The sequence below is a fragment of the Dunckerocampus dactyliophorus genome, chromosome 2, assembly GCF_027744805.1.
Source record: "Dunckerocampus dactyliophorus isolate RoL2022-P2 chromosome 2, RoL_Ddac_1.1, whole genome shotgun sequence".
Taxonomy (NCBI): Eukaryota; Metazoa; Chordata; class Actinopteri; order Syngnathiformes; family Syngnathidae; genus Dunckerocampus; species Dunckerocampus dactyliophorus.
The window spans coordinates 23,976,102-23,993,121 of NC_072820.1; the positions used below are offsets into that span (position 1 = coordinate 23,976,102).

The 17,020-nt window shown below is 41.9% G+C and overlaps 1 protein-coding gene across 1 annotated transcript in view; it reads right to left on the reverse strand.

Moving 5' to 3' along the window:
* cntnap2b (contactin associated protein 2b) overlaps nt 1-13,933 on the reverse strand; it is a 42,581-nt gene extending 28,648 nt beyond the window's left edge. The window contains exons 1-6 of the mRNA XM_054766791.1: nt 13,632-13,933; nt 7,049-7,159; nt 4,762-4,955; nt 1,919-2,066; nt 331-534; nt 63-247 (exon numbers count right to left, since the gene is read on the reverse strand). Coding sequence (XP_054622766.1) covers nt 63-247; nt 331-534; nt 1,919-2,066; nt 4,762-4,955; nt 7,049-7,159; nt 13,632-13,704 — 915 coding nt within the window. The 5' untranslated portion in view covers nt 13,705-13,933. The remainder of the gene's footprint in view (nt 1-62; nt 248-330; nt 535-1,918; nt 2,067-4,761; nt 4,956-7,048; nt 7,160-13,631) is intronic.
* Nucleotides 13,934-17,020: the final 3,087 nt, after the last annotated feature.

A 17,020-nucleotide genomic window follows, 5' to 3' on the forward strand; every position in this document is an offset into this window, starting at 1 on the left:
TTGTCTGGAGCTACTCTTCCAGTACAAAAATGGCGCGAGGAGAGAAGATTGAGTTGCTTTACCTCATAGTCCAAGTCCAGGTGGCCAAACTCTCCATTGGTCCTGAAATTATGAACATGATGATCCAGAGTGAAGTTGACGTTCCTTCGGTAACGCTGTATGACGACAGAGTGCCAGTGGTCATCATCAAGTAAACTTCCACTGGTCACAGACGTATGACCCTGGATAGAGCCATACTGGTTACTGCCTGGGAGGGCAGACGAATGTTTACAGGTCAAAAGTACGAGACACTGTTCCTGTCCCTGAAAGCACCATGTGCGCCACGCCTACCAAGGTTGATGCTTAGCTGAAGTCTTGCCCTTCGAAGCTCCAGAGAAATATAGTCCCCTTGTTGTCCCTCTCCGTGGAGTAGCACGCCATCTCCAACTGTGGTTCTAAACTTGAGAGCGATGACATCCTTGACAATCTTCATCTTTTTGCTTCTGAAGCGGTAGGAGATGATTCCATGGCCATCAAAACTCATCACATCAGCCCCTAAAAGGTTGGAAAAGTACAGCAGATATGAACTTGGACCAGTCGACAAAGCAAGCTTATGGCTGTATTGGACTTCTGGTATCATGTTCCGTACGTTCTATTTTTAGTTCCTGTGTGTTTCTTCCTCTAGTTGCATCTCATTCTGTTGTTTCCCTGCATCACACCACGTACACTCACACAGTTGGAGCAAATCACTTCAACGACATGCACCGCTGTTACCTTTAATCTGAAATATATTTTACAAACATACTGATAGATCCAAGATGGCGCCGCAGACGGCCGCCTCGGTGTTTAGCTCTCTTGTGCTTTTGGTGTTTTTGTCTATTTGTTCTGTTTTTGTGAGCCCTCGTTGCTCAAATACTCTCGAGAAGAATTATAAACATTGGGCAGTCCCCTGCTGGAGCTTTTTCGCCATTTTTCACCGCCATTTTTCATCAATGCATCACAGGACAGGAACAGACTACAAAGGACCATCAAATCTGCAGAAAAAAATGCAGATACTGTCCTGGTTTATTAATCACATACCCACTTACTTGAATTGAACTGTTAATGTTAATGACTGTTAATTACTCTTTATTGATTTATTTATTTATTAAGCGTTTGTGTATATGGTCAGTGAGAGCTAATTTTCACCGAAGTCAAATTCCTTGTTTATGTGGCCATATTGAATATGTGCCACCCAAGTGTCTTACCGGAAGTAACGGTGTGCCTAACTACATCACAGGCCCATGTCAATGAATTATTGCAGCCCCTAGGTGTCGCCAAAAAAACAACCACCGCTCCATTTTAGTTTAAAAGCCTTCAGTTAAGTTAAATTATATACCGTCATGAAAAAAAAAAAAAATATATTACACCAGCCTTGTTTCTTCAGTTTCTTGTTCATTTTATTGCCTGGTACATCTAGGTACATTTGTTTGAACAAATATAACAATGACAACAAAAATAGGTAAATTTTTTGGCAGTACAATGCCACAGCCATTGATGTAAGTGATTTTGGTTACTATCAAGAAAACCATGGAAATGGCTAGATATCAGCACGTAAATGTAACACTTGTGAGCCATTTTTGTTGTCGTCATTCTATTTGTCTAAACAAATGTACCTTTACCTTTACCTGTACTAGGCATTGAAATCAATATGTAATATGTAAGACGCACCTGACTATAGGTCATAGGACCAACCAAACTATGAAAAAAGTGCGAAGTTACTTCACTTTTTATGTTCCATCATATGCCTATGTCCTTACCAAAGCAAACCATGCAGATAAAGCTGATGTGTGGACTCAAGAAAAGTGATCACTGACAAATGACAGTACGGACAGAAGCGCTTCAAAATCAGGTTTGCACTGTGCACATCAGCCTAAGAAGGTTAATGAACACCACTCACAGTATGAGCAGCCGTAGAGCTCCAGACGTACTCCGACATGTCCCCCTCCGCTTTTTTTAAGTGGGACAAAGCGGATGTAGCGGGCCAGGATGGTGTGCTGCAGCTGGTAACGAACCACACCGTCACTGTTCACGTTACCCTCAAACGTCTGGAAGAAGACAGAAACAGAGGCAGGCGAAAATTTATTTTTACTTTACTTTAGTAGCGCAGTTCATTGTGTTTAATTGGTTCCACAGCCGACCGTGATATGTGAATTCCCACAAGGTAGGATTCCTTATTTATTTAGTGATGGCATAAAAAACCTGTTTACAAATGTGGGTTTTAACATTATTAGAGCCCTCTAGACATGAAATAACCAATAATCCAGTAATACCTCAAATAGTACTCAAGAAGTTTTGATACTTACATACTGTATATATATAATTTAATCATTTACTAGGAAGTACTGGAAAATGACACAGATAACGTAAAGTACAATGATGAACAACTTTCAGTATAAATATTTGAGAAAAACATGCAACTACAGATGTGACATACAAGCAAGTAAGAACAAAAGTTGTAACTAACATGTCATTTAAGTATGTAGAAGAAGAAATAAAAAATTAACAAATATAAATATTTAATTGAAAAAAATTAAATATTCAAAGATTATGTGGTGCTGCACGGTGGCCTAGTGGTTAGCATGTTGGCCACGCAGTCAGGAGATCTGGAAGATGTAGTTTGGATTTCTGTTCAGGCATCTCTGTGTGCTCTGTGTGGAATTTGCATGTTCTCGCCGTGCATGAACAATGAATAAAATTTGTCTAGCCTCTTAAAATTTTTCTCCTTGTGTTATATGAAAAATGGGATGCAATTGAACAATGTAGCATTGATGCATATTCCCATGATTACCAAGGTCCATGTATTAATACTGAACTGTGTTTTTTAAACGACTTCATTTAAAATGCTAAAATGATTTAAGTAACAAATGACACACATCAGTGGCGGATACGTCTTCATGAACAACAGAATCTACAAGGTAGGTTTCGGTGAGGCAACCAGTCCAGGGTGTACCCTGCCTCTAGCCCAGAGTCAGCTGGGATAGGCTCCAGCATACCCCCACAACACGAGTGAGGACAAGCAGCATAGAAAATGGATGGATGGACTATTTCTATTGAAGGTTCATGCAGTATTAATGATAGCAGAATAAGGTATAAAAATAAAGAATAAATGAGGAATAGTAGTATGAGCTGCTGCACTTTTGCTTGCAGGCCCATAATAAGAGAAAATAAGACATTTAAAACATAAAACAAAAACTTGCTGTAAATGTGTTCCAGTGCTAGGCGGGCTGAGTGGGGGGCAGACAGGAAATAATGTCGGGGGTTCAGAGTTAAGTTTTCGCTTGGTGTGGGTTAAGGCTGCAACAGTACTGTGACTGTTGTGAGATCATTCAAACCTGCAACAAAAGCCTGTTGTTCTTGTTACTCATACTCGTATGTGTCGCAGTAGATGTGTGCCGTGTGGAGGACAGGAAGTTAGTTTGTCATGGGTTACAGCGGCAATAGTAAGTAGCCTGTGTTATTATTATGATTATTATCATTACAAATATCGTATTATTATTATTGTGCCTGTTGTGAGATAATTTAAACCTGCAATAAAAGTCTGTTCAAGGTGATGAAGGTGTTTGTCTCACCAAACAATTACTGACACCTAGTGACCAATGTAGAATACTACATTCACAATTTCAACGCTTTATGGTTTATATTTGTATTTTAGTCCATTTAGCCATTTTTATGCTTGAAAATGTTTAAGTTAGGCAACATATACAGTACATACAATTTGCTTAAATATGCATTTTTGACTAATAATAAGCAGTACCGTAAAGCACCGTGTATAAACTGCACCCGTGTATTAACCGCACCCCCATTTTCAGGCTCACGGCGGGGAAAAAAATTTTTTTAGTTCATAAATGCTTGCCAACTCTTTCATCTCAAATCAACATGCGTAAAGGTACTAAGCAATTTCAAAAAGAAGAATAAAGAAGAAATCTGAACTTCGGCATCTAGATCTTTAATATTATGGCTAAGCACAGATTAATAATGATAATAATAATAATAACAAATCAAAATAAAGAAATTTGCAATTTTCAGAGATGTTTTGATATCTTATCTTTCACTGCTTCTCTTTTTCTCTATTATTATTTTATTGCATTGCTTCAGTGTGAATTTGAATAAACTCCAACGTTGTATTGTATTTTACATTGGAAGCTTAGGTTAGCTTCAGCGTATATAGAGATCGTTTCACTGTGTGAAAATACAGACAGCCGTCAGATAAGTTAGTTGCATACACAAGCATTTTCAGCAACTGTACAGCAGAGGGCGCTAAAGTCAAAGCAACTGTCTGATCCACAGACGGCTATTCTAAAATGGACTTCTCGTCAATTTCTGCGTCTGGTCACAGACCTGTCATCGTGTATAAACCGCACCCCGATTTTTTGCTTCTTATCAGTGGAAAAAAAGTGCGGTTTATACACGGTGCTTTACGGTATTCAACCACGAAACAGCTTGATTCATTAATTAATATATGTTTTAAAACTGCTAGATAGACTGAAGCCGCAAAATTGTAACCGCAATGCGGCGAGGGATGACTGTACTGTTGAACAGGTTTGGAAAATCCGCTGTTTAAAAATCTAAAACCCCACAAAACTTTGTTTCTGACATTTTCCCGGATGTGAAAAAAGGCATCAATGTGAAACACCACTAGCAATTGTATTCCTATGCTGACCAGTCCAGGTAATGCAAAAATAACGCATATGCTGCAAAACTTCAATGGAAAAAAAATAATTTCAATAAATTGTTCCTTACCCAGATGTTCCCATCCTGGAGATAAGGCCTCCAGTTTTTCTGTGTGTCACTGTAAAGAAGTTGGTATTTGCTGGTCCAGTCAGAGCTACTGTAGCGGCCCTGTGTCGCTATGGCAACAACCTGCTTTCTAGCACCCAAGTCCACCTGTAACCACTGGTAACGGTCTGTGTCTGATGGAGACCAGCCTCCAGCACCTGGTTTTAGAGGAAAAAATAATGTGCAAGCAATAGTAATCACTTAAAGGAAAACTGCACTGTTTTTGGAATTTTGCCCATCATCCACAATCCTTATGTGAAACATGACCATACATGTCTTTCTCTTTTCTGTGCATTCTAAAGAGAGAAAAACAGCTAGAATGTGGGAGCTAACAATGCACGTAACTGGACACACCTATTTCAACTATAAAGCCCTAAAAAAAAAAACCTCCAAAAAACACCAACAATGTTATATTTACATAACTGACCCTGTAGTGTATACTGTATAAACCAAGCTACAGCAACATTGTTATAGTAGCAGCTAACACAAAGAAGTATTTCTCTGGCGTAGTGATTCAGCGCCTCACGCTACTACAGAGAGGTAACGGGCTCTCTCTAAAACAATGCGATAGGACACCAATCTGTACTTAATGGAAAACCAGAACAAACTCATGAACAACTATGAATAGACAACCAAATTATCGTAAAGTATGAGCCAACATTCCATGTTTTATTTGTACACGGCTAGATGGACTGTGTATGTAACTGTGATATCAAGCACTATGTGCTCCATGTATCACAATCAATATCATGGTGACTTACTCCATGGACAGTTGTCCGTGTGGTCCAGCTGGCCTGGGGCATCTTTTCCAGTTTATTTTGGCTAAAAGTTTGTACCACTGTAGGGTTTGTTAGCGCTAACAATTCTTCCTTCATTGTAATGCAATCTCTTGGAGCAATGTCCTCCTCGCCATATACACGAAGCCTTTCCATCGATGGTAACAATGTATGCCACTCACTTCAGCAGAAAAACTTCATCTGTCGACATGGCTTGGCAAGCTCCAGATGTACACAACCACATCATGGTGTCCTGACTCTGTTGCTCCCGTCTGCTCCGATGCTTCACTTTCTCTTCTTGCCCGCTCAGCTTCTAAAACCTGTAGCTCATCCTCCGTACATTCAGGCTCAAAAAGATAAGGTTCTGGATCCTCATTTGTCCAAAAGTAGTCGTCGTCTGCGGCTCTCACAAAGTCTGATATGATTAGTAGTTGCAAACAGACACATGCTTGACATGCTGCTGTTGTTGATGGACGTAGCACTAGTTCCTATTTACGGGCTGTGTGAAATCAATGCGCCCAGGAAAGAAGTTCCAGTAATGTTTATAATGATCAAAATACGGCAAAATACTGGAAGTATTGCATGTTATCATGAATGTACCTGTTCTTGCACGCTCACTGCATGTACGTATATACTGTACATGTATGAATATACAATGATAAAATGTTGGAGATTTTTTTAGAGGGCTTTATAGTCGAAATAGGTGGGTCCCATTTTGTGCATTGTTAGCTCACTCATGCTGTTTATCTCTCTTTAGAACGCACAGAAAAGGGAAAGACGTGTGTTCATGTTTCACATAAGGATTGTGGATGATGGGCAAAATTCCAAAAAAGTTGCAGTTTTCCTTTAAAGTACAAGAGAACTTTCAGTTTGAGAACCATTACGTGATTAAGGGATGCTAGCAAACAATAAACCAAAAAACAAAGTTCAGAATGATGTAGCTTAGGAGTGTCCAAACTCAATAGCTCAGTAGCGCCCCCAGAGAGTGAGACAAAATTAGCGCCCATTACCAGGGTGTTCTGACTCACAGCAAATCATAAAAATAACGAGCGAAACTATGCTGCAAGACACACAGGTAGTTGGACATTCTTGTTTGTATGGGCCATTTTGGGGTATTTTTGGGATTTGGGCAGTTTTTGGCCCAAATACTTCATAATGTTCCAGTGTTTCAGTTTTTTTCTAGAACATGGGTGTCCAAACTTTCCCCACCGAGGGCCACATACTGACAAATTAAAGAATGCAGATTGCAGGATTGCATGTTTTAAACCAAACCAGATTTTTTTTGCTCGTTTTTCCTTTCCGGATTGCACGTTGGACACCACTGTTCTAGAATATGCCAAAGGCCAATAAAAAAAAAACTGTGGGTGGCATATGGCCCTCGGGCCGCACTTTGGACACCCCTGATGAAACAGAACGCTCATGACTGAAAGCAGTGAGGCTTTGAATATTGATGATGCTATAAATAGGACTCAAACCTTGGTTGCGATTAAGCTTGGCATAACCGGCTCCGTAGCTTTGAGCGTACACCGATGAGCTGGTGAAGGAGCTGTAGGGAAGAGGCGTGGCCAGAATGTCCTCACACCGCCCTGAAAAGAACACAAAAAGTTGATGTTTTTGCACACATGTAAAAACGTACTTTATTGTCTGATTTAGAGAAGTCCCTAGCTTGAGGGGGTTTGGGTTGTCATGTATGAATAATGAGCTCTTTAAACGCTAATTCATCATCTTCGAGTCTAACCTCGGTTGTGCTACCTTTGCTGTCTATACGTCTGTCATTCTATTTGTAGGACTGAGGGTGCTTTATTTGTGCGTCACACTAATATGTGCACACATGCAATTTTAGCCGACTGTACAGTAATCCCTCATTTATCGTGATTAATCAATTTCAGATTAGAGCATAGAAAACCTTTTTACGACCTTCTAAATACGGCTCGAGACGTGAAACCCCTATAGTCACTTTTACCCAATGTAGGAGACATAAGAGAAAATAAGACTTAAAAAACATGAAGAAAATATAATATAGATGCACACATGTTAGCATTGTGAGAGTTCCTTGCTCTTTTTTTACTTCCTGTTTTGTACAAAAAAAAAAATAAATAAAATAATAAAAAAAATAATAATAATAATAATAAAAAAAATATGTAAAATGGGCTGTATTTTTTTTTACTAGTAATAGGCCGTATCAAACCACAAAACTTTAGTAGATTTAGTAGTTCATATATTTTTGAAAAACCGTGATAGAATGAAGCCGCAACATTCGAAGTAGCAAGGGATTACTGCAATCACTCCTCTACAGTTATATTTCACAAACTTTCATAATAGAAAGCACCAGAAAGACTCCAAAACAATCCAAAAAGTCAAAATAAAGGTGTGTCAGTTTTTTTCAGTTGCTTTTCTATTGTATTCCATTTATATTTTTGTAACTGCATGTTCTCTTTTTGTACAATTGAAGGACAGGTATGTTCTCCCCACACCAAGAGACCCTATTTGTCGATGTGGTCCGTGAGAGCTACACCACCTCAATCACTTTTTCCGTATCGCTTACAAAACTATCTATTTCTACAGAGTTTTTCAACTGGATTTCCTGAACCCCATTAAGAAATTCTTCCCATGCTGTTGGAAGGTATATGAATGCCGACCTGACACAAGGATACATCTGCAAGCCATGAGACATACAATAGGGTGGCCTCCCCCCTGCGCGAGGGGAAGCTAGGACGCCATGTAAAAAGGACATCTGACCAGAAGTGCCTCGGACTTGCTCCTGCCCCCGGTGAACAAGAGTCCCCCAGCTGTGTATCATTCTTCCTGGTACATTAAACTGTTCAAACTGAGCTATCGTTTCCGAGACTTATGTGGAAGCATTAACGATGAAGAACCAAAAAGCGACAGAACTTTCACACCATAGTCAGGTATGCAAATTTTACAATCCCATCCCTGCAACCCACCGTGCCACAAACAGATTGCAGTCCTTTGGGAAACGCTGAATGCAATCACTCCATGTGCAATACAAAACCGATGATAAATGTAAATGTGTAATAAGTACAGTATGTGCATGATAAGGGTATTTAGTTTAATCAATTCATCTCCAATAATTTATTTAAAATATTGTAATGGAGCATATTCTTCCAGTATAGCATTCAGTAGTAGGGGCTTATTTTTGTATGCCTCTCTCAAATATAATTGGTGGTCATTTCTGATGGGGGAGGTGTCACAGACCTTTTGTGTGTGTGCATGTGGCAGGCGTGATGCATTGTAAAGGGCTCCTAATATGCATAACAAAACCCCAAGCTGGGCACACACTTTAAAAAGAGACAACAAAGATGATCAGCAAGATCGGAAACATGACATCAAAACTGAGTCCACAGTATGGTTTTACCAAATCAAATATCTGCTCTATATTAAGAAGCCCATCAAAAGTTAGGATCGGCCGTAGACTTTACTTATTTCAGGCCCACTACCGCATCACAGCCTCTATTCTATCATTTGCTTCTTAGTACAGTACTCCCTCATTTATCAAGGTCAATTGGTTCCATACCCGACCGTGAATTTTTGCAAAGTAGGACTCTTATAAATTGAATATTTTCAATAAATTGAATATTTTCTTAGTTCGAGCATTGGAAACCTGTTTACAACCTTCTAAATACAGTTAACATTATTAGAGCCCTCTCGACATGAAGAAATAACCCTATAGTCACCTTGACACTCGTATTACCTAATGAAGTAGACATAACAGAGAATAAGACAGATACAAATAAGACATAACAGACTCACATGTTAGCTGATTTTTTTGTGGGGAATGATTTTCTGTGGTGGCTATTGCCTCATCAATGTAATGTAATGGTGGCTGAATTACATCACGTCAGGATGGCTATAAATAAGTCAGCCTTTTTATTTGAAATAGACACAAGGCACTGTCTTACAGGCAGATGTCATTTCAACAACACGTCAGTAGGGTAAAACTAACCTGTCTCATGACGGTCTGAACCCAGCTCACGTTCCCTATTAGTGGGTGAATAATGAACCCTTGGTGCATTCTGCTTCGCAATGATAGGAAGAGCCGACATTGAAGGATCAAACACAGCATGAACACTTCAACACTTCCTGTGCCTCAGCCCACAAGACGGTTAAAAAATGTAAACTACAACAGTAATTGCTCAAAAATAAAACATGTATTGTTGTTTTATTTTATTCATTACATCGCAGACCAAGAGTTGGTCTGTTATTTCGCTACTAATATGTGGTCAGAGCCCTTTGAAAGGTGTGAATCACAATATGGGAGGAAATATAGCACTTGGCGGAAGTCTGCGTTCTCTGCATGCTTTTATTTGTGTGTGTGTGTGCGTGGGGATGGGCGGTCAGTGCGTTGTTCGCTCATTGGCAGCAGAGCACACGCGTCACATGTATCTGTAGCTTTGACGCAGCCCGCACGCAGCGAAAATTCCTCCTACACTAAAAGTGCTATGTCGTATCTGCGTGCTCCCAAATCCGCACTGAGGCTGTTCTCAAAACGTACAGATCCCCAAATTTTGCCCATGTTTTTGCAAGCAGACGGCACACACTCGCAGGGTTTAGACCGCTGCTTTACTCTGCCACCACATGTGGCACATGTGGTCCAGCTCAAATATGACCCCCTACATTATTTTAACAATACACTCGATAACTGCGTGTGTGGTTTTTATTGGAGTGTTTTTTTTTCTTTAAAGAGACAGAGTCTATTTTTTATTTTTGGTTCTGTATGTGATTTTTAAGTGCAATTTTTTATAAAAGGGACTGAGAATACATTTTATTTTCAATTAGTTTTTTTGTCTTTTTTTGTTTGTTTAATTTGATGTTTGTTTGTTGTTTAATTTATTTAAAAGATCTTGACATTCCAATTAAAATTTAAAATACTCCTGAGATATTAAAGTTTATTGCTTTTGATACAATGTATTCAAGCTTGTCAACCCATTGGAAACCGCAGGAGGTCACTACTCAATATAACAATCTGACACACGGTGTCATCTTACAATGGACGCTGAACTCAACACATAACTTAACACTCAAAAGGTAGCTAAGAAATATAAAATACAAGTACCAATACAAGTTTAAAATAAAAAAAATAATTTTAACGTTTTCCCATAATGTATTTTGTCCAAGCAAAGCATTTCATTAGTGCCTGCCACGGTCAGAGAAGTGAATAATTTCTTGTGTCCAACCTAGTAGATCGATCGATTAAAATTCAAACAAAATTTGAACTTTGAGAGTTGAGAGAATGCCTGTGTGAGAAAAGTATATAAAGTGCATTGAGAGGCGTTTTACAGCCTTGAAACATACAGTCAAACTTGTCTATAGCGGCCACTAGAGGGAGTCTGCAAAAGTGGCCGTTATAGACAAGTGGCCTCTATAAACAGGTTGGCATCCAGTTTGAATGTTGACCAGTAGAGGAAAAAAAAAGAAAAAAAAGGGGAAAAAAATTAATAATAATGTTGACCAGTAGAGGGCACTGCGGACTGCGGATAAAAGTTGTACAGCACTACTAGGCTTGTTATTATCATGGTTCATGGTTCATGGTTTTAATCCTGAACAAACAGTAGCACATCACATAGTACAATTCACAATTTTGCATGTCCAAAAAGGAGTAGGAAGAAGCAAAGCTTATTTAATCCTACCCCTCATCAGTTTCACATCAGTTGCAATACATTTATTCACCTCTTGTTCTTCCAAGTGTACTTTGTAGGTCTACATGACAATGTAGTGCAATCATAGCCAAGGTTTTTACTTACTAAAAGGAAGCTAGAGGCTTAATAATAACTGATAGAATATATCCACGACCCACAGAACAAAGCTGTGCTTGTAATGTCTTACGCTTGTTTTTAATATTTTACTTTTTATACGGCAGAGTGTCATTACAGCTTTAGTTCATCAGGAAGTGACGGGAAGTGACGGTGGGCGTCCCAAGCAGGAGAGCTAGGCTCAGTGCTAGCTGTGAGTTTCGAGAGAGTTGGGAAGTGTGTTTAAGTTGGCGTGGATGTAAAGTCTTGCAGTGTTCTCTGCTGTTAATAAAGCCATTAAAGTGCATCGGCGACGTGAGTCTCTCCTTCCCCACAACAAGCGGCATTACAGTATTGACCAGTGCACACCAGGAAATAAACGGTGTCATTTCTTACAGGCATTGGCTGGACAGCTATGTAGTGGGGCTTGTTTAACCTTTGCCTTGTGGGCAAGCAGGAAGGAGAGACGATGCTGAGAGATGTGTGTGTCTTCCGAGCTGCTGTCTGGTGGCCGCATTCAGTAAATAAAGTTGGCAGAAGAAACAGGAAAGGTTTCCTTCTTTGCTTCGGAGCTGAATAACACTGACAAGTTAACAGACTAGTAGCGAACGGAAAAGAAGACGGCTTTTTTTGTGTTGAATACAGAAGATGAGGACTTTGATGGATTTGTGGATGAGGATTGATCAAAAATAACGTAAGTACATTCTAAAATACTTCAATTAAGTACAACCGAACGCAGTTTTGCTCCCACTGTCGCATGCATGCTAGCGTATGTTTTTTTTTTTTATTGTAGCGTCGTTGGGAGCACGTCCTGTTCCCAGTCTACTTTGCGGTCATGTTTTGGTGCAAATGCTCTTAAAGTTACATGTTTGACCAGGAAATAGCAAGCTAAAAAGAAGACGGCTTTTTATGTGGAACAACTGACAGTTTGTGTGGATCTTGTGAATGATTGTGACTGAGCTCGGCACAGTGGCCTAGTGGTTAGTATGTTGGCCACACAGTCAGCCCAAGCCCTGGGCGTTGTAGCGATGCTGGCTTTTCAGGTGGCTGATAACGTTTGATTTGTTGAAGCTCAATGTTTTTTTCCCCTCATCACGAATTGTTTGCAGAACATTTGGAGCATTTGGCGAAATTTCTTCCTCTGAAACAGTGAAAAGTCCCGCACCATCAATGCCATGTTTGTTTGTTTGCAGCACGTCACAGAAAAGGAGCGTTTGATTTGCTCACACTAACCCACCTACAGTACAGTACGGGTAATCTCACGTCAGTGAAGCTTTTTTTAATGTTATCAGATTTATCGGTATGTTGTCATAATTCCTCATATCAGACTGCTAATTATCATACACGCCTAAATAAAATATTTGCAGAGATGTGAGGTTTAGTGAGATACTGTAGGCCTGTACTGTATGTTTGTCTCATTCACTTCAAACAGATTTTCAGACATGTTGAATTGTGCAAGTGCAAACGTGATGTACTACTATGTAAAATCTTTTGCGTGTTCCAAATAAACTACACCACTCCCGTTTGATAATTGTTTTTAACCTTTTGTTTTTTTTAAAAAAAGCTAAGCAGTTTGTTTTGTATTTAGTATTCAATGAATCTGCTACATTTTAATACATTTGTTGTGAATCTATGAATGTAAGTGAAGTGTGGATGCATTGCGTCTGTGGTCTTTGGTGCACTGGCAGCACAAACTTCCTGATGTGCTTCCAAGAAATGCACAACACCTTTTTTTTTTTCATCACACTGCTTTGCTCTGTCAGCTTTACACTTTCGTCCACCGCTGCACAGTCCGACTGATGTCTACTGTGAGGTGGGCCTGCACAACAGATCCCATAGAAGAAATATATGGAAAACATTGTTTACCAAGATAATGTTCAGATCTGATGAACAAAATGTTTCCGATGTGGTATACACTGCTGTTTCTAATGGTTCAAATTATTTAACCCCTTGGGATCAAATACTTATTTTCCTCACTGTATATATTGAAAATGTGTGTGCGTGTATGTGCTTACAAATATCCAGCATAACACTGTTATTTAAAAGTGAGCAGGAGTGCTTTGATTGGATCACGCCCAAATACGGTATGCAGCAGCACTTAATGTTTTCACCGGTGTGTGTACCTGTGACGGTAGCTGCGTTGAAAAAATAACTATAAATAATCTAAAAATATATAAATAACCATCATAATAATAAAGTCAAAGGATCCCTTTTTTGTTTATCATCACTGTTAGACTCCAATAAAAACACAGCTAATTAGCTACCGTTGCAAGCATTTTGTTCGGTGTGTGTGTTTAAGATGACTTACGTGAAACAGAGGATGCAGCCTTGCAGGTGGTGATGATGATGCTACACAGGACTGGCAACAGCACAGAAGACATCTTTGTCGGATGGACCTAAGAACTCACAATGCTGATATTTTCCTTGTGTCATCCGGTGATGTTTTTTTTTTGTCTTGTCCGGTGATAATAGGTCTATTTTTGTATAGTTCCGACACAATGGTAATAATTTGTGTTGTTCGGTGACACAGCAGAAGCTAGGTCTTTCTTCCCACCACTGAAAGGACCAACCAACTTCCACCCTGATGGTGTTATGTATTCTAAACAATGTTCTATTCATAAAAATGAACCTAGCAGGGCGGTAATGTGTCTTTGTGCTCCCTCTTGGAAAGTAAACCAACGCTGCAGTTTTCCTTAAATTCCATACAGGATCTTTCCACCTTATATATAAAGTACTGTACCGATACACCCCCCCCTCATCACTGCTACATTGGTACAGTCCACCTCGCATCCCAAACAGATGGGCCAACATGGACCCTTGGGAACAACACAACCATAAAAGGTTCTTACAAGGTAATAAAAATAATACAAATAAAAATAATCACAATCTTGCCAATGCCACACATATTTTTAAAAATATAAATAGGCATTGGAAGGCATTGTTTTAATGCTTGGTTCTGTAAACATAAAGAATACAATGAAAAAGACCTTTATAGGCAAATGTACACTCTATCACCCCTAAACCGTTTTAATTACACTTATTCAAAGGATAATACCTAGAAATGAAGCATGGATATACTTTAGGCAGTGTACAGCTGGTATAGAAAGTGTCATTTCGATAGTAATGTCCCTTGAGAGTAATTGCATTGTCTAGTCTTCTGCATCAGTGATTTTTAACTGTGAGAGTTTTTCTTGTGTGTATATATATATACATATTGTCACGGTGCGGTTGGGTGCCGGTCTGGGAACTCCCAATGCAGAGGCTGGAGGCAGGTAGGTGAGCACTGAATTTATTCTGTCCCAGAACTCACAACGAAAAGCGATGGTGACAAAACAGATACACCATGAAAAAATGAAACACAAATAATGCCGGTTGGAGGCAGAGTCTGCTGAGCGCTAGCAAGAGACTGGAAACAATACGAGGCTGAGAGACACACACGGCTGGAACGTGGTGTAGCGAAGGAATAATCCGGCGTTCTCCAGCTGTCCGTAGTCAGTTTAAGTAGTGGCGTCAGCACTCAATTACAGGTGCGTTCAGCAGCTCCGCCTCCAGCCCGGAACTAAGGATCTGGACAGAAAACACAGAAAAGGCACGGGAGACGAGGGCAACGAGAGAGAGCCCTGTGAAACGTGACAGTATTTCCCCCCCTTAACAAAGGGCGCCACCTGGCGGCCTACCTGGCTTCTCCGGGAAGCGACTGTAAAACTCTGATAGTAATTGGGGATCCAGAATGAGGGCACGAGAGATCCACGAACGGTCCTCGGGGCCGTAACCCTCCCAGTCGACCAAGTACTGAAAACCCCTGCCCCTTCTTCTCACATCCAGAATGGCCTTGACCGTGAATGCGGGATGGCCGTCGATGAGCCTGGGAGGAGGAGGAGGCACCTCCGGAGGGCTTAGGTTGCTGACACTGACTGGTTTGATGAGGGACACATGGAAAGTAGGATGAATTCTGAGGGAGTCCGGGAGCCTCAGCATGACGGCCGAGGGACTGATGACCCGTTCCACAGGGTAAGGACCGATGTACTTGGGTTGTAGTTTCTTGGAGTCCGTGTGCAGGGGTAGATCGCGAGTAGATAGCCACACCCTCTGTCCAGTCTTGTACTCAGGGGCCACCGACCGATGTTGATTGGCCAAACGCTGGTTACGCTCGGCCGTACGTGCCAGTGCTGTCCGGGTATTCCGCCAGGCTAGGCGGGCGCGGCGCAGGTTGGCTGACACGGAAGGGACCGCCGACTCCGCCTCCAGTGAAGGGAAAGCTGGAGGTTGGTACCCGTAGGCCCCGTGGAAAGGTGAGAGGCCTGTGGCTGAGCTGACCAGGGTGTTGCGCGCATACTCAATCCACGGCAGATTGAAGGACCATGAGGCTGGCTGCTGGTGGCAGACGCAGCGGATGGCGGATTCCAAATCTTGGTTAGCTCTTTCTGACTGGCCGTTAGTTTGTGGGTGGTAGCCGGAGGACAAGCTCGCTGACGCACCCAAGGCCCTGCAGAAGGCCTTCCAAACTGCCGAAGAGAATTGTGGTCCCCTGTCCGAGACCACGTCGCAGGGAATACCGTGAAGCCGGAAGACGTCTTTGACCAAAAGTTGAGCTGTCTCCAGTGCCGAGGGGAGCTTGGGGAGGGCAACAAAATGGGCCATTTTGGAAAAACGATCCACGATGGTAAGAATGACCGTGTTGCCATTGGATGGTGGGAGACCAGTCACAAAGTCCAGTGCCACATGGGACCACGGTCGGGAGGGGATGGGCAGGGGGCGCAGCAGCCCCGCTGGGGCTTGATGGGACGGCTTATTCCGGGCACAACTCGCACAGGCGGCCACAAACTCCTTGACGTCCGAGCGGAGGGAAGGCCACCAGAACCGCTGAGACAGGAGGAAGATTGTGCGTGATACTCCCGGGTGGCACGCCAGCTTGGATTCGTGAGCCCAACGTAGAACCTCCGGGCGCAGCTCTGCGACCACAAACAGGCGACCAGCGGGGCAGTCCCCCGGAGGAGAGGAGTCCTTGGTTGCCTCCGCCACTCGCTTCTCCACGTCCCACTGTAGGCCTCCCAGGATGCGGGACTGAGGAAGGATGGTCTCTAGTTGAGGTAAGTCCACAGGTGGGGAATGCATCCTGGAGAGTGCGTCCGGCTTGCCGTTCTGGGATCCAGGGCGGAACGTTAGCGTGAAGTCAAACCTGGCCAAATAAAGTGCCCAGCGCGCCTGCCTGGGATTAAGTCTCCGGGCAGATCGGAGGTAGGCCAAGTTTTTATGATCTGTGTGTACAACAAAAGGGACCTCCGAGCCCTCCAGCCAGTGCCTCCACTCCTGCAGCGCCAAGACGACCGCCAACAGCTCCCTGTTGCCAATATCGTAATTACGTTCTGCTTGGGTCAGGCGGCGTGAGAAGAAGGCGCAGGGGTGCAGCTCGTGATCGATGGTGGAGCGCTGGGAGAGGACGGCCCCGACGCCGGTATCGGAAGCGTCGACCTCGACAACAAAAGGAGAGTGAGGGTTAGGGTGAGCAAGAACCGGAGCAGAGGTGAAACAGGACTTAAGCTTCTCAAAGGCGGAGTTAGCGTCTGGGGTCCACATAAACTGAACTTTAGTAGATGTGAGCCTGGTCAAAGGTTCTGCAACCCGACTGAAATTCCGAATGAAACGACGGTAAAAATTTGCGAAGCCCAGAAACCTTTGAAGGTGCTTACGTGATGT